A 25,000-nucleotide genomic window follows, 5' to 3' on the forward strand; every position below is an offset into this window, starting at 1 on the left:
TATTAGATAATAAAATTTAATGAGATCATATAATAGCTATGCATTTGAATTAATGTTTTTTTTTTTGTTACAAAATTTTGTCATATTTCTCAATTTTTTATTGAAATTTGTTGTTCAAGGTCAGTTATAAATAGATAGTCTTAAATAAATACCTAAAAATTATATTGTTGATACAAATAATGATAAAGATAATAATATATTAACAACAACAATTATAACAATAATGAAATAATTATATAATAATAGTAAATCAGTTTTTATTTTTAAACAATAATTTAATATATATGCACAAACATGTAAGTTACAAACAGTTATATTAACAAAACCTATTAATTTTAAAATAACAAAAATTGTTATTAAAAAAAAATTATTAAATACAATAATTGTAATTTTTATAATAATAGTCAGAGCAATAAAAGAAAAAGTTTATATATTTATATAAACATTTTACTGTTATTATTGAAAGAAAATAAATAAATAGTTAACTCTTTTAACAACACTTGCAATCTTTTATTTTTCTAGATTACTCTGATTATAGACCCGTTTCTCATTCCAACTAAAGTATAATGTTAAAAATACAATGTTCCATAGACTCCAGAATTTTTTTGAAAAAATTTAAATGTCATTACAAACACCTATATGTTTTCTCTAACACTCTACAGCACTTACATTAACACAACTCTTGCTTGTAATTATATTTTATGATCTTCTAGCAACATTAGGTTATCTGGACCAAAATATCCTACTGTTCATTATGACTATAAATCCATACAATATCAAAGTATTAAAATAAATCCTTTAAATAATCCAAAGTATTAAAATAATCCAAAGTATTAAAATAAATCACCTTCAAAATCTCAAAAACAAGAAGAACTTTTCAGAAAAATGTTGTTTATAAATCCCTATGCCTTTTTACAACTTATACTTTATAATCTATATTGTATATATTTATATCTTAATCTTTTTGGATGTGTTCAGTTGCCCTTCTATGTGTTCCTTGTGATGTGTTCCTTCTAGACCCTTTCAACAGCGTTTAATGTATTTGGGAGACATTTGAGTGCTTCCAAAATTCAGGTATTGATTTTGTTTTTAAAACAGCTCTTTTCACTGTTCTTTTTGGAGTTCTTTTTGCAATCCAACATGTGATGCTTTTTTTATTAAATCAATTGAAGATGAGGAAGCATCATTATTAATATTAACTTTCTTATCTATAAATACTTGTGGATGTATTTGTTCCATAAATCAAATAAAATTGTCGCTTTTTTTGAGGGATGTTCAAAATGATTATTAGAACTTGGTATATTTCCACTCTATAAGTTATCGTTAAAACTTGTTTGTTTTTTTTAATGACAAATATTAATTTTTTCACAAAAATTATCTATATACGGCAGGCATGTCAAACTCAATTTGGTATGGGGGCCGCTTTAGCCTAAGGAAATATTGTAAGGGCCGTTCAAGGTAATACTTATTTTTCTGATGAATGAAGTGTAACTCTTCAACCCAAACTGTCCTTTTGGTTTGGTTTGATGTGAAGTAAACAAGATTATAGTTATATTTAAAATCTACCAAATCACTGCAATATTATTAAAAAAAGTACAGAAGGTTAATTTTGCTATTTATTTCACACAACAAGAACACAATAAAAATGAACAAGGAGTATTTTGTCATAATAATAACAAACATTATAAAATATTGCATTTTCCAGAAATTTGACAACTTTTATTCGCTGAAAACTTAATAAGGTCTGGTTTTATGTCTTGGCTAGCTATCACATTCATTATGGAAGACAAATGTTCATCAGTAAGTCTGGACCTCTTAAAGGTTTTATTTCGTTTCATGTGCAAAAAAAGTTGCTCACAAAGATAAGTACTGCCAAACATTACACATATTTGATAAGCAAATTGAATCATCTTGGGAAATTGATGTGGTGGTAAAAATGAATAAAACTTGGGTACACCAACATCAGTAAATTGTTGTTTGAGAACAGAATCACACTGAAGTTCAATTAGTTCCATTTGCAGATCTTCTTCCACTTTTTCAATATTGAAGTTGAATGGTGAGGTGAACAAAGCAAACTTTGGTTCACATTTTTTGAAATCTTGAAACCTTACTTCAAAATCTTGTTTTATATTGTTTTTATTTTTTGAGTCACTGCTGAACATAAAATTTGGGTCATGCAGCTTCATAGACTTGCACGTCTCAAAATGTACCAAATTTTCTTGTTCGATTAGGCGTTCCCAGAGTAAAAGCTTGGTTTGAAAAGCTCTGACATTATCAAACATTATGGTGACCAATTCTTTCCTCGCAAAATAATGTTCAGATTATTTAGGTGTTTTGTGATATCAACTAGAAAAGCTAAATCTTGAAGAAACTTGGTATTTTTTATATCTGAAATATCTTGCCCTTATGTTTCCAAAAATTGAAATATTTCAGTTTTCTGATGATTGAATGCTTTGAGTACTTTGTGACATGATAACCATCGAACTTCAGTGTAATATGGTAAATCCTCATATTCACTGTCATTTTCATCCAACAATGATACAAACTGACGATTGTTTAGTCCTCTTGCTCTTATAAAGTTGACAACAGATGCTATTCTTTTAATCACAATCCAGATCAATTGTTTTTCCGCATAATACTTCTTGGTGAATGATACAATGAAAATTGTTTATCTTTTTGCCGATTTGTCTGTCCTTTTATCTTTCTGATAAATTACAAATTTTTCCTGATGAAGTTTATAGAGCCTTTTGATATTAAATTTTTTCGGCACACTAACTTTTTGTTGACAAATCAGACAAATAATACTTTCATTAATGCTAGTAAAAAAGTAAAGCATTTCCCATTTTGATTGAAAAATTCTTTTTTCATCTTCAAGTTTGCGTTTTGCTTGCACTTTTTGAATGGGACATTATAGTCCCATTTAAAAAGTGCAAGTTAGTTGTTCAGCTTTACGATAATAAAAATTCATCTCGATTGCTAAAATTAAAATATATCGTCATAATTTTTTATGGTTTTAATTTCAGAGTTTCAATTTTAATGAAAAGTTAGAAAATTAATTTCAGTGATATTTTATTGTTTCTTTTAATAAAACAATTTTGAAATGCATGTCTGCGGGCCGCCATATGTAATAAAATGATGAAAATGTCGGGGGCCGCCAAAAAAGGTCTTGCGGGCCGCATGTGGCCCGCGGGCCGCCACTTTGACATGCCTGATATACGGCAATGTTTACACCAAATATTCTTACAACATAGCGCTGGAGTTATGGCCTCCCAAATTATTTTTCTTGAATAGCCTCTGGTCTTATAATACTTATTTAAATATCTTTTGTTATTTTATTATTATTTGTTATTTTAATTATTTTTATTGCTATTTTTATTTATTATTATTATTGTTATTATTATTATTATTATTTTATTACTGTTATTATTATTATTATTATTATTATTATTATTATTACTATTATCAATATTTATATTGTTGTTAACACTACTTTTATTATTATTATTATTAAGTTATATAAGTATTTATTTCAGAGTAGTAAATATTACTATATGTAAATATCTTTGATAAAACAATTTCCTTAAAATATCCTTGATGTAATAACTCTCCTTGAAATATCCTTATATTTTAAGGAAAAGTTTTTTAGAACAATTTAGCCATGGGCCTTATTGTTTTATAAACAATTCAACATAGGGCATCAAGTGCAAGGAAATTTTCTGTTGCTGATAATTTTTTAATTAACCTTTCAGCCAAATGAGTTTTAAAATGCTCAACATCTTCATTTTTCATATATTTTATTTTGTGTAAAACAAAATAATTTAGTCAAATACTATTTAACTTTTGAATAATGTGAAAGGAAATAAAGTATGTAATGAAAAACAAAAAATTATTTTGTAAAATGTTTTTAAATGTATTTTCAAAATTTTAAAGATGTTTTATGTTAATACTGTACAATACTGGTGTTTAATATTATGAATGCCAAAAACTGGAATTATAATTTTCTGATTGTACAGAAACTGTATACAATATTTTTAAAAAAATAATTAAAAAAAATGCCTTTAAAATAATATTAAATACAAAAATAAATTTATGTTTTAGAAAAAGTAAGTTGGTGAAAATCTAAATTAGTTTGCCCGTTTATTATTATAGCTCATTACTTTGTTTTTATACTTTTTGTCTTAGTGTTGTACTCAATTGTTTAATTTTATTTAATGTTATTGAATTGGATTAATATAGCAATTGTACCATTGTTACCTTTCATCATTATTAAAATTATTTAAATTCTTTGTATTCAATATCATTATCATTATTAATTTTTATAGGGTTCTTTGCACAAGAGCGTCAAGCTATAAATAATTTTGAGGTAAATTTTGTGAGTTTTCTGCTGATATAAAGAATGTTGTTTTTAATAGTAAATGTTATTTAAATGTAGTTTAACTTTAATAGTAAATGTTATTTTTTAAATTACTTGAACAGTACTTTATAAAAAATAATTAACTAAATAAATTAAAAATTAAAATATAAGTAAAATTGGTTTATCTGACTTCTTACTTTTTTAAGACACCCCTTACTCTATCCATCATCATCTTAAACTCCTGTTTCTAAAAAATCTTTATTTAGATCATCCAAATACTCAAGCTCTTCAACAATTTGAATATCAAATGAAAAAAAAAAGGAAATATTAGAGTACTCATATACTTGAAAATTTAAAAAATTTTAAAAAGTATTATAGATCTATTATTTTTTTCAAATATTTTTTTTTTCTAAAAAAATGTGTTTTTTATAAAAATGAATTGAGTGTTTTCATTTGTAAAATTTAAACTTGTTCTTCTTTTTGTTCTAAGTGGATCTGCTGTTGAGAATATCCTCTTTCAGGATACTGTGTAAAACATTATATGAAATATGTTGTTGATCATTATTTTTATTATATTATCATTATATGAAATATGTTGTTGGCCATTATTTATTATTATGTTGTTGACCATTTATTAAAAAATCTAATTGACAAAATTCTTTTTTCAGTTCAATATATTTATCAATTTGGCAACAATTTTATTTGTTTTGTGGATCTGAAATAGAAATTATTGCATTTTGTATTTCTTTTTGGAGTTCTTTTTGCAATCCAAAATGTGATGCTATTTTTATTAAATCATCTGCATCAACTGAAGATGAAGTAGCATCATTATTTTTATTAACATGCTCATCTATAAACATTTGTGTATGTATTTGTTCTATAGTGAAAATGATCATTAGAACTTGGTATGTTTCCACTCTGTAGATGAATTATCATTTAAACTGGATCTATTCTCTTGTCCATCCTTTTTTTTGGTAGTGTTTATCATTTTTTTTGGCTATATCAGTTTGCAATTTAGTTACAATTTTGTCCTTCAGCTGTTATAAAATTTGCATCGTTTTTACTCAATTCAGAAATAGCAATTTCAAATGTTGCAAGAACTTTAACAAAATTGATTTTCTGAATTGGAATCAAAGTTCAATTTTATTAATAAAGTTTAAAATTCTTAAATCATTACACTGAAGGAATTCTATTTTTTTGAGTCTTATTTTAACTTTTTTCCCTATTATTTTAGTTGTATTTTGTTGCAAAACAGAATGCTTTGTATCCAATTTTTTAAACATTTTTAATTGGTAAACATCTCTTTAATTGGTAATAATTTGTTCAAAGTATTTAATGTCATAAAATATCCATTTTCTTTACCAAAAAGTTCAATTTGAATCAGAGTACTGATCTTCTGAGGAATCTTTATCTTTCTTCTTTCATACTTAAATTAAATTGTCTACCTGTATTGCTAGAAAATATATATATATTTTTAACATATTTGCTTCCAACAAAGCTGCAAGCAACCACTATTAGAGTTGGAAGTTACTGGAAGAGAAAAAAAGAAGTTTGTACAGCAAGATAACAATTGACAGACGATCTAAAAGATTGCAAATATATAAATCAGGAAAGCAAAAAGAAGAAAACAAATTCCAAAGAACTGATGTTTGAGGAAAAAAACTAGATGAATAAGAGTTTTTGTAGCACTTAGGAACAGTCACAGAAAAAGAAAATAAATAAAAGTAGACGGCTCATAAGGAACTAGCTTATTAGAGCAGTGCCCATTATAGTATTTGAAAAAAAAGAGAAAGAGAAGCAACAGTATGGCGATGTGATAATGGTTGGAGGTTGGCTACAAAAGCAGGTCCAACTATGTTTATAATGCATTTTTGCACCTTGTCTAAAAGAGAAAGGGCATCATTAGAAGATCCGCTCCAGATATGGCAAAAGTATTCCATAGAAAAAACACTGGTGGAAGGGAGAGGATTATACGCTTTCTGATTGAGCTGATCATTCAGTTAAGCAATGGTATTTACAATGGCTGCTTTGCTAAGGTGCTCAAAAGATAGCGCTGGATCCAAATTCTCATAAGTTGAAGGCCCTTTTTCAGATATTGTAGTAAGCTGGAAAAAGATGTACGTTGCTCATTGAACCATCACACCAACATAGCTTTTAACTTTACACCTAAATCAATTTCTCCAAGATTATTGATCATAAACATTAGTTTTGTACCGGCTGACAACAGTATTGAATCATTTCGGCACAATGTTTTACAGCCAATTTTACTGGCGCAAGACAAGAAACAGCAGCTAAAATTGCATTTTAGCTGCTGTTTCTTCAGTTACCTCAACTCTTTCTCCAGTTACCTCAACTTTGGACTCAAAGTCAATCAGTGACTTTCGAATGGAGTTTTTCAATTTTACAAAACGTTCGAGCATTATGTGCAAGCTACTCCAGTGAATTTTGTAGTCAAGTATTAGTCAAAGATCTTTGCCAAATTTGTCTAATGCGTATTTTTGAAGTGTTTGATCATTCTCTGTCAGTTTAACAGAATTATTCTTTTCACTCATTACAACTTAAAACTCGCCGGAAAAGTCTTCACCATCATTGGTTTTGTTTGTTTCATCATCAGTATTTCTATCCTCATCACTTTCACTGCTATTGTTGTAATTGCAGATTACTTTCATTTTTTTTTTGTGTGCAGAAGTTGACGGCTTTTTGTACTAAACATTTTGAACACATAGTTGAATTGCACAATGTACAACTGTTGATCACAATTACCTAAAAATCAGTACCAATGAAAACAAAATTGATGACAGTGCTGCATCTTGGGACAATTTTCTCTTCTGCGTGTCAATTTCATGGTTAGTTCTTAGGTACTTCCACCATTTAATTTTATCTCTTTGTTGCATTTCTTACACTTTACAAGTTGATTTTCTTTAAAGCATGGAAAATAAAACCACACAAAACTTTCGTCAACTCATACACTAGTGCCAAACTCACTGAATACTTTTTGGTACATTTTATGTTTTTTTGGATGTTAAGATGATTTCTTATTCTTAATTCAAAATGCATAAAGTTTTTTTAGTAAATATAATTATAATTGCTGTTAATTCTATAACTTTACATGGCATACCATTGGCAAATTACACTATGAATAACTTTATATAATCTATTATCTTGATGTTTTTACAAAATTAAAAATATTTTTAAGTTTTAATTTTCTTTTAGAAATTTTCTAAAAACATTGCTTTTGCATTAGTTAGTGCAAAACTAAATGTTCTACCATAGTCATAAGAAATAGATTATTATGCTTGTATATTATGTATGTATATATATATATAATCTATATCTTATGACTATTCTACATTAAAGCGAGTGATGTAGTGATAATTTTTTAAATCAGTGCTTTGTAAATAAAAGGAAGACAAAATTGGCAAATTACACTATGAATAACTTTATATAATCTATTATCTTGATGTTTTTACAAAATTAAAAATATTTTTAAGTTTTAATTTTCTTTTAGAAATTTTCTAAAAACATTGCTTTTGCATTAGTTAGTGCAAAACTAAATGTTCTACCATAGTCATAAGAAATAGATTTCTTATGCTTGTATATTATGTATATATATATAATCTATATCTTATGACTATTCTACATTAAAGCGTGTGATGTAATGATAATTTTTTAAATCAGTGCTTTGTAAATAAAAGGAAGACAAAATTTTACTTATAAGTTAAACAAATTTTATTTTTAACAATATTTTTACTAATTTTTTTTAATAAAAAAGCAATTAAGGAACTTATTATTTTCTCCATCCTAAACTCTTTAGCAAGCGTGATTTTAAACTCTCATTACAAGATGAATGAGTTTTGTTTATCATGACTGGGAGTTTTAAAAATATTTCATTTACTTTCGTGTTTCGTGTAAAGAAAGCGATCGTGTCCGCTATATCACAAGCCCTCAACATATATTTTTAATATTGGTATGGAGCCAAACTAATACCGGTATTTTGGTACTTGAAAAAGTCCGATATTCTGGTTTCGGTACTACCGGTATTGGAAGCAGTAATCCTGAGTAAGAAAGTGTTGAGCATGATAAATAGATGCAACTTTAGCAAATGTTAATTTTGGAATGGATTTGATATATGGTTTCCAAGGAAGATTGGAAGTAAGAGTTAATCCTAGAAGATAAAGGGTAGATGACTCATCGAGTACATTACCGTTCATATATATAGGAAGATCTAAATTATTGCGATAATCATTGGCTAAAAAAAATTGGGTTTTATCTGAATTAAAGTTCTCCAGCCACTCTGAGCCCCATGCTGTATCAGAAGTGAAGTTCTTTTCAAGCTCAAATGCCCTCTTTAAGAAATCAGAGAGTGTTGGCTTCTTATCATGACAAGAATTATTGGTAGTATCATCAGCGAACAATGCCACCTTAGATGTGAGGATATCCGGAAGATCGTAAATGCCCAGGCCAAGCATGTGACTATTGGAGTCTTTACCAATTAAAGGAAGATAACCGTCAACACTAAGATCACAAGTTGCGACAGCTGAATTCAGATTAGTCTCACAAAGAGCAAGTAGGTTTGGTGAACTTTGCAAGAAATAAGACTCAACAGAAGAGAAGTTACTTCGAAGATCATAAATATTAGTGAATGATAGGTTTAGAGAACTTGGTGATGACAATGGTTTTTTGTGTTTTATAGTTTTTGGTACTTTGGTCATTTTTAAATTTGTTAAAAAATTTTACTCAAGCGTATTAAATAGTGTGCTCAGTACACTATTTAATAGCCTAAGCAATTGCCTCATTACTATTAATAAACCCTAAGCCATAAAAAAGGGCTCCAAATGTGGCCTCGACAATGCACACCAAAATTACAAACAGGGACACCATCCATGCGCAACATGACACTGTTAATACTCTGATATTTTTTAGCTGTTGATGGAATCAGCCTCTCTGAGAGCTACCATAGAAGTTTGGGAAACCTGACTACCAGCCGGCCTCAAAACCATAAAACTGCGTTTTAGAGCTGTACCATCATCAGGAGATAATTGAATGAGTTGCCAAGTCATAAAAACAGAGACACATGCAATATCCATGCATTAAGTCAAGAAAACCCAGCATTCAACATCCTAAACTGGAAACAATGTATTAAAAATATATCTGCGCCAGTCTAATAGATGAAGAAGGGGTGTTTGGCTGGTCAACAGCTAGAATCTGTTTACCCCTTGCGTCTTCTTAAGGCCTTCTACAAGACAGCAGTCTGATGTGTTTAACATCTGCCCAAGATGAGTATTTTTATCGAGACACCATCTCTAGCCTATACTCAACCAAGAGCCCCAAGGCAGGGGGTATTTTAAGTTGGAGTTGGCTTCTCCTTGCCTTTGCCTAAAAAAAGCATATCCTACAAGGCAGCAGGACATAAAACTGGTTGTACTGGGTTACATGTTACCAGTAGCAGGATAACCTGACCTGACTTGAATTAGGTCATTATTAATTATTAGGTTAAACTATTTCTAGTACTAACCAAATGGTGCATAGAATGTATTAATCAATAGAAATCAGTGTACCAGATGATTTTGATTAATTAAAGCTTAAACTTCTAACAGATCTTTTTTTTTTTAGTTTAAAGTATTAAAAAGAAAAAAGAAGTTTTAAATAAATTTGTTAACCCATAGTTTAAGTCCTCAGTTTAAGTTAATAGTTTCTTAAATATTTTTGTGACTAACAACAAAACAACAAAACTGTTTTAACAACAAAAGCAGCTACAACAACTTATAGCGCAATCGTTTTACCTCAAATAAAACATTTTGCTTTAATTGGTAGAAGAGCAAATGGCATAAATTGCATCATCAGAGAATAAAATTCTCAGTTGTACACTCTGTATTAAAAAGAGCATGTTTACTAGTACATCAATGTTTAGATGGAGATATTAGCAGTAACCTGAATTAATATTTAACAAAAAGAAAACACCAAAAACAAACAATATCACTATAAAACTACCAAATCATTACATAGCACTATTTTGTATTGAAATGTTATTTTGTATTGAAGTTCTGTAATACATGGAAATGTTATTTCCATATAAGATTAATGTGTTGAAGTGTTATTTTGGATTGAAATTTTATTTGTATGATTATTCATAGTAATAATGTAAGCTATATTAATAATAGTTTTCTTTATTTCATGAAAGTAATAAATTTAATAAATTATTTTTCTCTTTTTTGCTTTTAAATATTTAAAATGTATACTTTTTAATTAAATTTTTTAATTTAAATTTAATTTAATTTTAGCCCTTATCAAAGAACATTCATGATGGAAGGTAACTTTTTGTTTTTTCATGTATATATTATTTTTAATTGCATTAAAAATAATATCGAAATATGTCTTATAAATTAAAAAAATTTATTCATATATTTTTTTAATGGTATTTATAGACATTTTATATTTAGTCCCAGTACTGCGTCTGTTCCATACTCAGTGCCAAATTTTAGAATACTTCTTTTTGAGCCAGCATTTCTTGATTTCAAAGAACAGTAAGCATGACTTTTTTTACATTTAACTTTTTTAGTTTTTTGTATTTGTGAATAAAGTAATGTTTTTTTGTAACTTTTTGATATATTTGAAATAGAAAAAATTTATATTTTCTTTAAAAAAATATTGTTTAGACCTGTTGGAATGCCTAATGTACGACTGGTTATGGTTTCTAATCCAAGTGATAAAAATGATATAGAGATTACAGCTGTTATTGTGCAGCCTCCGTTTCATTCTTCAAAGTTTCAAAAAATAGTGTGTTTATGATTTTATGAATATACACATATAGATAATATATAAAATTTTAAATTTTTTTTTGATGTTTTCAAATAACTTCTAGTTAATAAGTCCATGTCAAGACAACTATTAAAGCTGTCATCAAAATTCACAGTGAAAACAACCCATCTTCAAGTGTTTTTATATGTTAATATTTCACATGCAAATAGATAAAAGATAAAATTTGCCTTGATTTTAACAAAATCTTTTCATTAAATATTATAACACATCGCTCAATAAGTCCGTAGGATGACATATAGATGGCAACACAAATACCGAATCCGTATTGTTTTTAGAAAGTACCAACCTTCAAACGATATCTGTCAAAGTTTCATGACAATCGGACCATTATTTACCAAGTTAGTGTGTGAACGATTGAATCAACTTATGTGAATTGAAAAAAATGGAAAAATCAGAATTTCGTGTGCTCATTAAGCATTGCTTTTTGATGGGAAAAAACACGGTGCAGACCAAACAATGGCTTGATAAGTGTTATTCGGACTCCTCTCCATCGAGGCAAATGGTTGAAAAGTGGTTTGCTGACTTTAAACGTGGTCGTACAAACACCGATGATGCTGAACGCTCCGGTCGCCCAAATTCGGCAGTTACTGAGGAAAACATCAAAAAAATCCATAAAATCGTCTTATCCGACCGCAAATTGAAATTGAAGGAGATTGCCGAGGCCATAAAGATATCAGAAGGCAGTGTGTTTACAATATTACACGAACATTTGGGTATGAGAAAGCTTTGTTCGAAATGGGTGCCGCGTTTGCTAACACCGGACCAAAAACAACAACGAATTGATGATTCTGAAGCATGTCTGGCACTATTTCACCGAGATAAAAAGGATTTTTTGCGTCGCTACGTCACAATGGATGAAACATGGATCCACCATTTCACTCCTGAGTCAAATCGACAGTCGGCTAAGTGGACCCCAAAGCGCCCAAAGGCTCAAACTTCTGCTGGCAAGGTTATGGCCTCCATATTTTGGGATAGCCATGGTATATTGTTCATTGATTATCTTGAGAAAGGTAAAACGATCAACAGCGAATATTACATGGCATTATTGGAACGATTGAAGGCTGTAATTGACGAAAAGCGACCGCACATAAAAAAGAAAGAAATTCTCTTTCATCAAGACAATGCACCGTGTCACAAGTCAATGAAAACAATGGTAAAAATGAATGAATTACACTTCGAATTGTTGCCCCATCCACCATACTCGCCTGATTTGGCCCCCAGCGATTATTGGCTGTTCTCAGATCTCAAAAGGATGCTCCAGGGAAAGAGATTTGGATCGAATGAGGAGGTCATCGCCGAAACTGAAGCATATTTTGAAGGAAAAGATAAATCGTTCTACAAACATGGTATCGAAAAGTTAGAGAAGCGCTGGAATAACTGTATCGCCTTAAAAGGAGACTATGTTGATGAATAAAATCAAATTATGTCAAAATGTTGTTGTTTTATTAGCTATCCTACGGACTTATTGAGCGATGTGTTATATATATATATAATAATAATAATAATAATAATAATAATAATAATAATAATGATGATGATGATAAGCTGCGGCGAACAATAAAATGTCACTTGAAAGGGGTAGCAACCCTTTAGCTCTTTGCCAGTAGACAATGAGCTGTAGCAGCAATTCAGTACATTAACTTTAATACTAGTGTTGGCTACAGTGTTTGTCTAAACGACTTTTAAATTCATTGAGATGACGAGAGTCAATTACAGTTTGTGGGAGTGAATTCTATCGGTTTACTACTCTGTTAGGAAAGAAATTGAGTCTAGTTGAAATAGCACGCATGTTGTTATTGAGGTCAGAAGCGTTAAAAAACTCTTCGTATTGACGATGAGAGTGTCCTCTAGTTATTCGCACAGATGGATAGCCAATTTGTGGGTTAATCCAATAAATATTTCTAAATTATTTATAAATTTGAAGTTGTAGTTTAAATCACATCAATTGCGTCTTTCATTTAGTGAGGTAAGATCAAGGTGTGCTAATATGGCTTCACTGGATAACGCTTTGAGAGATGGAATTGCTTTGGTGGCACGGTTTTGGACTTTTTCAATTTTTTAAGCGTTGAGTGCAGAAAGATAGTTCCACACAGGAGCAGCATACTCAAGGTGAGGTCTGACCAGCGATGTGTAAAGACTCTTTTTTATAAATAAATGATTTCTTTAGTTGACCGAGAACACAGAGTTAGCTTTTGATGATATTATTTCAACGTGTGTATCCCATTTGTGTGAAATGCAAATCCCAAGATCTCTTTCACTGTACGAGGAATCAAGAAGCTGCTTCCCTTTTTGCTTTTGTTAAAGTGTAAGATAAAGCACTTTTTGTAATTAAGTTGTAAGCGCCAGGTTAGAGTCCAAGACACAATGTGATTTATATCCTTCTGGAGCGGAGCTGGGCTCTCAGGTGTAAAATTTGTGGAAATAACTTTACTGTCATCAGCGTATAACTTCATTGGATTGCTAACTAGGTCTGTTATGTCATTAATGTATAAGATGAACAGAAGTGGTCCTAGAACAGATCCTTGAGGGACACCACTAGTGACTGGTAACGAATCTGAAATGGTGGAACCCATGACAACTCGTTGTGTTCTTTTAGAAAGAAAAGAATTTATCCAATTAAGAAGCATATTAGAGATACCATAACCAGAAATTTTGTGGAGCATAAGATCATGAGGAGGTGTGTCAAATGCTTTTTCATAATCTAAATATAAAACATCTACACTATAGCCTTTTGCCATTGAGTGTGAGATCTGATCGACAGTTTCCAATAAATTGGTAATGCATGATTTTTTTGGAACAAACCCGTGCTGATTTTGAGATAAAAGATTATTTGCACTTAGATACTCGGTTAAACAATCTTTTACAATATGCTCTAGCATTTTGCAGCTGGCAGAAGTTAGGGAAATCGGTCTGTAGTTTGATGCATCAAGTTTAGATCCTTTCTTGTGAAGCGGTGTTATGTTAGCTTCCAGCCACGCGGCTGGGACTCGACCTTCACAAATAGATTTTATAAATATGTAGGTAATGGGCACGTTTAGAGATGAACATTTGTTAAGGTCGTGTGGGTGAATGCCGTCTATGCCTGCTGGTTTATGGAAGTTTAGGTTTGAAAGTAACACTTGTATGTAGTTTTCATTAAGTCTATTCAAGACTGACGTCTCATCAATCACAGAAAATGTGCTTTTTTCGAATGTTGGCAGCGATTGACTCAAATTTAAAGGAGTAAAAACAGATGAAAAGTAATTTTTAAGGATCGTAGCTATATGGCTTTCATTAGAAGTAAAGTTTCCATTTGACTCTTTCATAGACCTTATTTTATTTTTAACTTTAACTTTATATATAACTATATATATATATATATATATATATATATATATATATATATATATATATATATATATATATATATATATATATATATATATATATATATATATATATATATATATATATACTTACATACATACATACATACATACATACATACATACATACATACATACATACATACATACATACATACATACATACAGTACTGTGAATAAGTTTTAGACCACTTGTATAATTAAACGTATTTACATTTTTTTCCTATGTAATTTTTTTAAAGTGTTTTTAAGTTTAATAATATATAAGAAAAGTTGAAAGAATATATTATTTTGAATAAATAAACAAAATTGATAAGAGAACATGAGGGATTTGTTTATTTATTAAAACAATATAATCTAAAACAGGATATTCGAAGACTGCTGTTACAGAAATCATTAAAAAGTTTAGATAAACTGGCTCCTTTGAAGATAGAAAGAAAAGTGGTAGACCTCCTAAGCTAACAAAAGATGACAATAAATATTTAAAAACCTTTTTTTTAAGAAATACAAAAAAAGCATCAACTGAGTTGGCAAAGGACGTTAACACAGCAATTAGGAAAATTGTCAAATCTTCTTGTATTCGACGACATCTACTCAAATCGAAATTAAAAGGGTGTGTTGCAATTCGAAAACCATTATTACGGTGTGACAATAAAGAAAAACGACTTAAATATGCAAAATAACACAAAGATTGGGCCAAGGAATTGTTTAATCAGGTTCTGTACACCGGTGAGTCCGAATTCAAAATATTTGGAACAAAAAGACACCAATATGTTTGAAGAAGAATTAGAGAAGTTTATCAGTCCGAGTGTTTAAACCCTACTATTAAACACGGAGGAGACTCTTTACAAGTTTGGGGCTGTTTATCTTCATCTGGAGTAGGTGATTTGATCAAAATAGAGGGGCGACTCACCGGGGAATGATATCAGGATATCCTAAGGGACCACGTTGTATTTTCTGGAATGAAACTAATAGGTCATAGTTTTATTCTGCAGCAGGAAAATGACGTAAAACATTGTTCCCGCGTGACAAAAATTATTTAAATGAAATGGCAGAGGAAGGAGTACTGGAATTGATAACCTAATTGAATAAGGTAAAAGGAGGACATAGTAGATATTAAGAGTTTTTTTATGAAGTTTGACATTAAAAAGTTTGTAATTGTTACATATATTGTGTGAAGTACATGTGCTTTAAGTAAGTTTATAATATTGAACTACAAACTTAAATATTTGAGAAGAGTTCTCCAGGATTTTTTGAAAAAATGTAAGTGGTCTAAAACTTATTCACAGTACTGTGTATATTTATATATTATATATATATATATATATATATATATATATATATATATATATATATATATATATATACACATATATATATATATATATATATATAAATATATATATATATACACATATATATATATATATATATTTAAACAACTTTAAAATGTATTCTACAAAATAGAGTGTTCAATGTTCTTAAAAGATTAGAGCAATTATAAATTAGAGCATATATATATATATATATATATATATATATATATATATATATATATATATATATATATATATATATATATATATATATATATATGTGTGTGTGTGTGTGTGTGCTCTGTTCTTTTAAAAACACTGAGCACTCTATTTTGCAGAATACATTTTAAAAGTGTTTAAATATATATATATATATATATATATATATATATATATATATATATATATATATATATATATATATATATATATATATATATATATATATATATATATATATATATATATATATATATATATATATATATATATATAATTATATATTAGTAGTAGAAAATCACTTAACAAAATTTTTTTCCATTTAACGCTGTATTTCATCAACAAAGATTCATCAGAAATGATTTCATTTGAAATCAATTGAAATCAATTCATCAGAAAGCATTTCTGATAAATCTTTGTTGATGAAACACAGTGTTGGAAATGGAAAAAATTTTTGTTAAGTGATTTTCTACTACTAATATAATTGCTCTGTTCTTTTAAGAACATTGAGCACTCTATTGTGTAGAATACTTTTTAAAGTTGTTTAAATATATATATAATTATATTTGTATATATATAATTATATATGTATATGTATATATATAATTATATATATATAAAAAAAAAAATATTTTCAATTTTGTATTGCCTTTTACTTTTTTTAGTTTGGGTTTATTGATTTATGCAGTACATAAATGTTATTTAAGACAAAAATTATGAGTTGTTAATATGTTGTTATATATGTTGTTATATATGCACCAAAAATACTCATTACAAAAAATTTTATTTACACTACAATAACTTTATTATGAAAAACAAACTAATTCTGACGACATTGTCCTTTTTAAAACTAGTTGAATTGGAGTTAATCAAATATACCCAAACTTTTAAAATAATTATTTAAAATAAGATTTTTTAAATAAATAGTTATTTACAAATTTTTTATTTTAAATTAATTTGAAATAAAGAATTTTAAATTATTATTTATATTTATGCTAAAGTTTTATGTTTCATACTTATATATTTGTATCATTATTTAGGTTCTTGCACCTCTTAAAAATATAACTATAGATTTGGTATTCTTGGCTACAGTTCTAGGAAATGTGGAAAACACTGTCTATATATATACTTCAAAAGGCAATTTTCCTTATCAGGTAACATTTTTTAACCATTTTTTATAGTTAAATTTTTTTTTCTTTAAAGTATTCTAAAAGATAGTAATCAAAAAAATAAATAAAATGAATTTGCTGATAATAAAGGAAAAAAAGTTTTGAATAAGTTAGAGTTCTATAATTATTGTTAATTATTTTATCAATAACAATGTATTAAATAAGATTGTTCTCCTTTGTAACAACATTTTTTAGGCAAATCATGTATTTAAATTTTTTTAATGCTAAATAATTGGCTGGTTATGCTTTATCATAAGACAAAAAAGCCTGACCAAAAACTAGTTTGGTTGTAAATTAATTATTATTTTTTACAAACTAAAATTGCAGTTGTGTGTCATTTTTAAATAGTTTTAGGTTTTAACTAATAACAACAGCTTATATTAGTTTGATATAATTTAAAAATTTTATTTAGAATTTTTTTTTTGTGTATATAAATTATATTAAAAAGTTAAAAATTAATTAATAAAGCAGTATTATTTGGTAGGCTTTTTCCTATTGTTAAAATTTTTAGTGATGATTTCAGTACAGTTATTAACTAATTCATTTGAGGTTGTCTTATGTTTACCAGTAAATTCTTATATTATTTGTCAAACTTGCTTCGAATTATGTTAGTGCTTATTAAGCAAATCAGAGTATCAAATTTTTGGGCTTTTTTGCAGAGTTTTTTAAATTTTTTATGCTTATCTGATTTAATTTTTAGATATTTAACATAGAGTTTTGGTTTATTTTTAAAGATTTTTATATATGGTTAATTATCCAAAAAGTTTAAAAAAGTTATAGGTACCTCAAGTCTTAATAATGGTCTGAAGGGCGGTGATGTCCGAAACTTATTTCGACCCCTGTCAAACATCCGTTATTAAAATGGTCTTTATAAGCGTTATTTTTAAAAAGTCATTGGTTGGTACATTGTCAATTAAAAGGATAAATGATTTGTAATTCCAGAACATTTATCCAAAAATAAATCAAATTAATTACATTTTATCAAAACTTATTTTTCTTAAAATAAATATTATGTTAAATACAATAGTGCTCAAAGGTTTAGCACACTACAAAATTAAACTAAATTTTTTTCTTCAAAACTTAAACTTTTTTTTTAGTTATTTTAACTATTAATTTTTTGGAATAAATTAATCATATATAATAAAAAAAAAACTGTTTTTAAGTTTAGCATGCTTGGTTTTGAAGTTGTTTTAAAGACTAACTTTAATAAGAAATTTGACAACCTCTATTTTTTATGCATAATGCACATCTTCTTATAGAATTAAAATGTATACAACAATATTTAAATGGTAAACCGTTAAAAGACTCTTATATTTTCTCTTAGATCTTCAACTGAAGTTACTTGCTCTTTGATAATTTTTCGGTCCCACACTGTCTAAATATTTTTCACACTGTCTAAATATTTTTAATTGGATTTAGATCAGGTGATCTAGCTGGCCATTGAAGTACCCTGATATTGATTTGCTCGAACCAGTTTGTACAGAATTTGCTTTATGGCATGAAGCGTCTTGTTAAAACATTTGTTCTGGCTTGTTACCAAAAAAAAGGTCCTTGGTAGGCATTGAATAGTTAAATAGTTTTCAATGTGTCAATGTATCTATGTTAGTCTATTTGACCTTTGTATAACATTTGTAGACCTAGGCCATCATATGTGATGCAGCCCCAAATACTAACTGCACCAGCTCCATCTTTGTAGCACTAGTGCAATACAGTGACTATTATACTTTTCATTGTGATGCCTACTGACAGTTACTTTGTTTTTACGATTTAGGACAGTGGAGTTAGTTTTATCCCTTAAAACAATTCTTAACTCATAATTACTCATTTTTTAAATTAATTTTTGAAATTTAATTTGTTTTAAACGGTCTATTGGTTTTAATAATGGTTTTCTAGCAGCAACAGAGCGCCGCAGTTTACAGTCTGTTACTCTATTAACTGTTTGTCTTTTTATTTGATTTCTTAAGTGCCAGATTTATTTCTTGTGCAATCTGTTTTGCTGAGTATTTAGGTTTTTTTCTGGCAATTTGATAAATAAAATTATCATCATGATACTTATCATTCTTAGTCATTCAGCTTTTTTTTTAGCAGTACTACTAGTTTCATTAAATTTTCCAATAGTTTTACTTGCACATAAAGATGAAACACACTTTATGTTTTGAGATATTTCAATATTAGAGTGATCTCTTATATTAAGGCCAATAATATGCTGTTTGATTTCTTGACTTATGGTTTTTTTTCCTATGGCAAATTTTCAGATTTCTACTATTATTACTATTATTATTATTATTATTATTATTATTATTATTATTATTATTATTATTAATATTATTATTATTATCATAATCATTATCTAGAATTAAGCAAAAATGATCAATATTTATAAAAATATAAAATGAACTTTTAAAATACTACATGTAATTCTAAATATATTTTCATAATATTTTATTAAAGAGAAGAGTTTAATTTATTATGATGACACTTTTTCTGCAACAAAATATAAAAGTTTTCCATAAATGTTTCAAGAAGAGCCAGCATGCTGAATTTATGAGCAACTTTTTTTTAAGCTCAAAATACAGGTGTATATATATATATATATATATATATATATATATATATATATATATATATATATATACATATATACATATATACATATATACATATATACATATATACATATATACATATATACATATATACATATATACATATATACATATATATGTGTGTGTGTGTGTGTTCTTAAAAAAAGAATGGGCTTAAGTTAATGAAATTATTTGTAAATGAGTAAATGCAATTTTTAAACATTATTTGTCTGTGTTTGAAAAAAGCAAAATTCAAATACAATTTTTAATGAGGATTTTTATTTATACATAAAGAGTATTGTAAAATTATATTGTATTGTTGAAATATCAAATCTTTTACTCTATTTTTTAAAAAAAGAAACTTTTTAGTTAGTTATGGTTGTTGTTAGATCTCTTTAACTATATTTATTTTATGGTGTTTTAGAACAAGTAAGTTAATCAAAACTTATAAAGAGTAGGGTGGCTCTTGAAACAATATTTTTGAAAAAAACCTGTTCCTACCCCTTTACTTTGTTCTATATAATACTAAAACACTAGGTTTAAAATTTTTTTGAACAAAAAATTATTTTAGGGGTAGCTCAAGACCCTTAAAAATTTGACTGGTCCCTAAAATTTTGAAAATAAAAGTTCTTCAACCTGGTACTCAAAAGAAGCGAAATTATAAAACAACTTCAAAAACAGTAATTACCTTACAAAAAAAGCATGTTTAAAAAAACGATTTTTTTAAAACTTGAAAATAATGACTTTTTTTAATTTCAGCTTAAAAACAATAGTTTTTATGCGTTTATTTAAGAAAAAGTTATTTTTTTGTAAATTGATTATTATTTTTAAAGTTTTTATATAATTTCGCTTCTTTTGAGTACCAGGTTGACATATTTTAGAAGAAATTTTGCTTTCAAAATTTTAGGGACCAGTCAAATTTTTAAGGGTCTTGAGCTACCCCTAAAATAATTTTTTGTTCAAAAAAATTTTAAACCTAGTGTTTTAGTATTATATAGAACAAAGTAAAGGGGTAGGAACAAGTTTTTTTCAAAAATATTGTTTTAAGAGCCACCCTAATAAAGAGCTGTGCCCAAGTTGTTAAAGCAACATATGCATGGTCAAATAAGCTGTGTGACAGTACACCTTTTCTCAAGGCTTGTGTAGTAACTTTGCCCATATTCTACTATTCTATTTTCCAGTATAGTTCAAATAAAAAGATTCTCACAAAAACAAACATGATGATTTCAATTTTAAATTTTCATTTTAACACATTTTAGCTTTTACTTTCTTTTTTTTTTTCAATCTACTTATGATACTTAATAATTATCAATCTGATAGATTGATAATTATTAAGTATCATAAATAGATAGCCAGAAAAGTTTCATAAAACTAACTGGCGCAACAATTAAGCAATTCAATTATCACTGTCCTTTCCTTATTTTAAATAATTAAAGTAGAACAGAATCACTTAATTGATCTTAAAAGATATCAGTGGTCATTGACAAATGTTTTCTAGAAAAAGAATTCAAGATAGGATTTGCTGAAAAACACTAGTCAATTATGGAAGAAACAAATGTTAATTTGGAGGTAGGTAAACTCTTGATACTGAGAGCTTGGCCATACATTGACTAGATAATTTAAAACTTCAAAAAAATACACATTATGGTTAAATTTTGATTTTTTTTTTTTTTTGTTATATATTTGAATTCAGATTTTTTCTTTTTCTTTCGAAATTAGGTATTTGGTGTTGGAATAAAAAATCCATATAGATTACGATCATATGTATCCGCACGCATACCAGTCAATGCAGTATTTTCTCCTTATATAAATATGTATAATCCATATAGTAATTCTATTCAAGTAAAAAAATTTTTTTTGTTTGTTTGTTTGCAAATAAATAATTTGGATTTAAAAAAATAATAATAATAAAGATTTAATTTTAGATAAATGAAATGTATTCAAGTGGGAATGATCTCCATTTGGATCCACTCTCAAACAGTAACTACAGTAGTGTAAGCAAGTTATGGGAAATACAACCTTATGAAACAAAGTCTATTATGAAAGCCACTTATCATTCGAAAGAAGAAGGGCATTCTGCTCGCTTCATTCGTATTGTTGTAGGTCCACCAGCTCCTCCTCATATAATTATATTGCCTTTTGAAATTAGTGTTTCAAGCAGTAAGGCTCTTATTTATTGTCTCGAGGTTGTACTTTAAAACACTTTGATTTGATCTAAAACTTTATTTTCAAGTTTATTACTTGAAGTTGTTAGTATTAGTATTTTCTTGTTTTATTTATTTTTTAAACTTGGTGTAGATATTTTTTTATCTTAGATCTACTGTGTTGCATCAGTAAATGTACTGCTTATTCTGATATTTTACAATTTTTTTAGAACATGGTTTATATACAAGTATTGATATATTAGACTTTGGCACTCTGAGAACAATGGGTATTTGTATATTATGTTAAATATATATTAAATATATGTATATATATATATGCATATATATATATTCATATATATATAAACATACATACATACATACATACATACATACATACGTACGTACGTACATACATACATATATACATACATTAAACCTTGTTACGAGATTTCGCTGCGTAACGAAAATGCGTAACGCATTTCAAAGTAACTCAACTCAGCAAATATATTTTGTATTGTTAGAAGTTATATTGCGTCACTAGCGTATTATTTTATTAACGCGTTAAAAATCATACAGACAGTTTTTTTTTTCTCACTTTAACAAAAGTTACAAATAAAATCTTAGTTTTTATTTGAAAAATCATTTTTTTCAAATATGAACTAAATTCTATTTTGAAAAAAATATTTTTTTTTTCATAAAACATAACATAATATTTGTTTATTTTCTTATAATTTTACAGTTGGTTTTTGGTCATTTTATTATCTGTTAATAAATTTTTTCTTATTTATTTTTTGAATTCTTTTTAAAGTGTTTTTAAACAATAAAGAGTTTTATCAGTTACTGATAACATATGTGATCATAGTTTATTTTCATAAATTAAACGAACGTCATTAAAACTTTACGTTAGTGAATTGACAATAAACAAAATATCTTATTAATAAAATATTTCCATCAAAATAAATCATGCATTATTTAAACTATTATGACAAAAAATAATTTATATATTTAAAAGGAATTTATATATCTATTTCCTTAAGATAAAACTTAAAACACTTTATTTTCTTTAACTAATTTTTAACAACAACAAAAAAATTATTAAACAAACTCTTTCTTTAACAAAAAACCTATTAGTTTACAATTGCGGTTAAATGCTTTTACTTACGACTTTATTTCTTCTGAATAAGCGTCGCATAAACAATATAAAAAGATAATTTAAATATTAAAAAAGTTTTTGCGTAACGCAAAACTGCTGAACGCGTAGGCAAGTTGCCTTTTCGCAAGCAAAATGCGAGTTGCGTAACACTTCTTAACAAAGCCTGCATACATACATACATACATACATGCATACATTTATACATACATACATATAGTTAAATTGTTTTCAGTTTAAGGTTTGATAAAATTATGTTTCTTATTTCATCCAAAAAAATATTGTTATTTGTAATATGTTTTCTTGAACTTATTTATTAGAGATTTTTTTGGGGTAAACATTTTCTCAGTTGTATATTTAATATATTTTCGAATTTTAATTATTGTCTATTTGAATATAACTCAGGTACACTGATTGGGCATATGGGCACTGGTAATTAAAAACTTGTAGAATTACTAATATTTTTCAGTTTTTTTATTATTTTGAATCCCCTAGTCAACCCTCGAAAACAGGATCAGCATTCGGCAATGCCGACCTGAAAGTGTTTGAGGTCAGTGAAAAATTGCCAACCTCCTTTCTATGTTTTATGGTCACACCTTTGTATCAAATAATTATTGCCGACCTCAAAAAGAATGAGGTCGGCAATAATTTGCTGACCTCATTCTTTTTGAGGGTTCCGAGGGTTGTCTAGTATATTTTCGAAGGGTAATAATAATAGTAACAACAGAAAATTGTTTTCTATTGTTACTATTTGGGTCAGCTTTTACAAATGGAATCATTTATTTCTACCACCCAAACACATTCTTTTTTTTCTTTTTTTCATGCAAAAATATATATTTTCCTGTATTCACTTATATGATTTGTATGGAAAACTAAAAAACAATTGAAGGAAAAAAAATTTGGTCTCAAATAGTTTATTAATTAATATCGATTTTAACTATTTTGTTTTGTGTTTTATGATTTTAATTTTGATGTTTATTTCTGTTTTTAGCTTTCTATTATTTGCTGATTATTTTTTTAAATTTCAGATGAGCCAAAATCTCTTAATCTCAATGTTATAAATTATGGCAATAGATCTTTGCAAATAACGGTATGATATATGTGTCTGTGTGTGTGTATATACATATACATATATACATATATATATATATATATATAAATATATATTATATATAAATATTATATATATATATATATATATATATATATATATATATATATATATATATATATATATATTATATATATATATATATATATATATATATATATATATATATATATAGACAACTTTAAAATGTATTCTACAAAATAGAGTGCTCAATGTTCTTAAAAGAACAGAGCAATTATAAATTAGTAGAAAATCGCTTAATAAAAGTTTTTTTCATTCACTGTGCAACAATAAAGGCTCATCAGAAAGATTTTCTGATGAGTCTTTATTTATAAAACACAGTGTTAAATGAAAAAAAATTTTGTTAAGTGATTTTTTACTAATTTATTATATATATATATATATATATATATATATATATATATATATATATATATATATATATATATATATATATACAGTATGCGACAAAAGTGTTTACATGTTTTTGAAAAATATTCTTTTTTAAAATAAATGATTGAAATACATGTTTATATATCAATATATATATATACCAAAATAAAGGTAATTCATTGTAGTTTCATGTTTTGAGCCTGAATTTAAATGAATGAGAAGTGTTTATAGCAAATTATTTATTGAAACAAAATGTCAGATGTAAACAGTTTTGTCGTGATTTATGCTATTATTAATTTTAATGCAAAATTAATACTTTGTGTAGCCTCCACGACTTCTAATAACTTCTAATGCTACCAATCAACTTCTTGC

The 25,000-nt window shown here is 27.1% G+C and overlaps 1 protein-coding gene across 3 annotated transcripts in view; it reads left to right on the forward strand.

Moving 5' to 3' along the window:
* LOC100209816 (transmembrane protein 131) overlaps positions 1-25,000 on the forward strand; it is a 65,705-nt gene that overhangs the window by 3,330 nt on the left and 37,375 nt on the right. For all 3 annotated transcript variants that reach the window (XM_065811963.1, XM_065811964.1, XM_065811965.1), the window contains 9 exons: positions 4,323-4,363; positions 10,636-10,664; positions 10,795-10,878; positions 11,011-11,131; positions 17,114-17,227; positions 21,547-21,669; positions 21,753-21,987; positions 22,202-22,258; positions 24,153-24,214. In XM_065811963.1, the coding sequence (XP_065668035.1) occupies positions 4,323-4,363; positions 10,636-10,664; positions 10,795-10,878; positions 11,011-11,131; positions 17,114-17,227; positions 21,547-21,669; positions 21,753-21,987; positions 22,202-22,258; positions 24,153-24,214 (866 nt within the window). The remainder of the gene's footprint in view (positions 1-4,322; positions 4,364-10,635; positions 10,665-10,794; positions 10,879-11,010; positions 11,132-17,113; positions 17,228-21,546; positions 21,670-21,752; positions 21,988-22,201; positions 22,259-24,152; positions 24,215-25,000) is intronic.

This window comes from Hydra vulgaris, chromosome 12 (genome assembly GCF_038396675.1).
Source record: "Hydra vulgaris chromosome 12, alternate assembly HydraT2T_AEP".
In the NCBI taxonomy this organism is placed as follows: Eukaryota; Metazoa; Cnidaria; class Hydrozoa; order Anthoathecata; family Hydridae; genus Hydra; species Hydra vulgaris.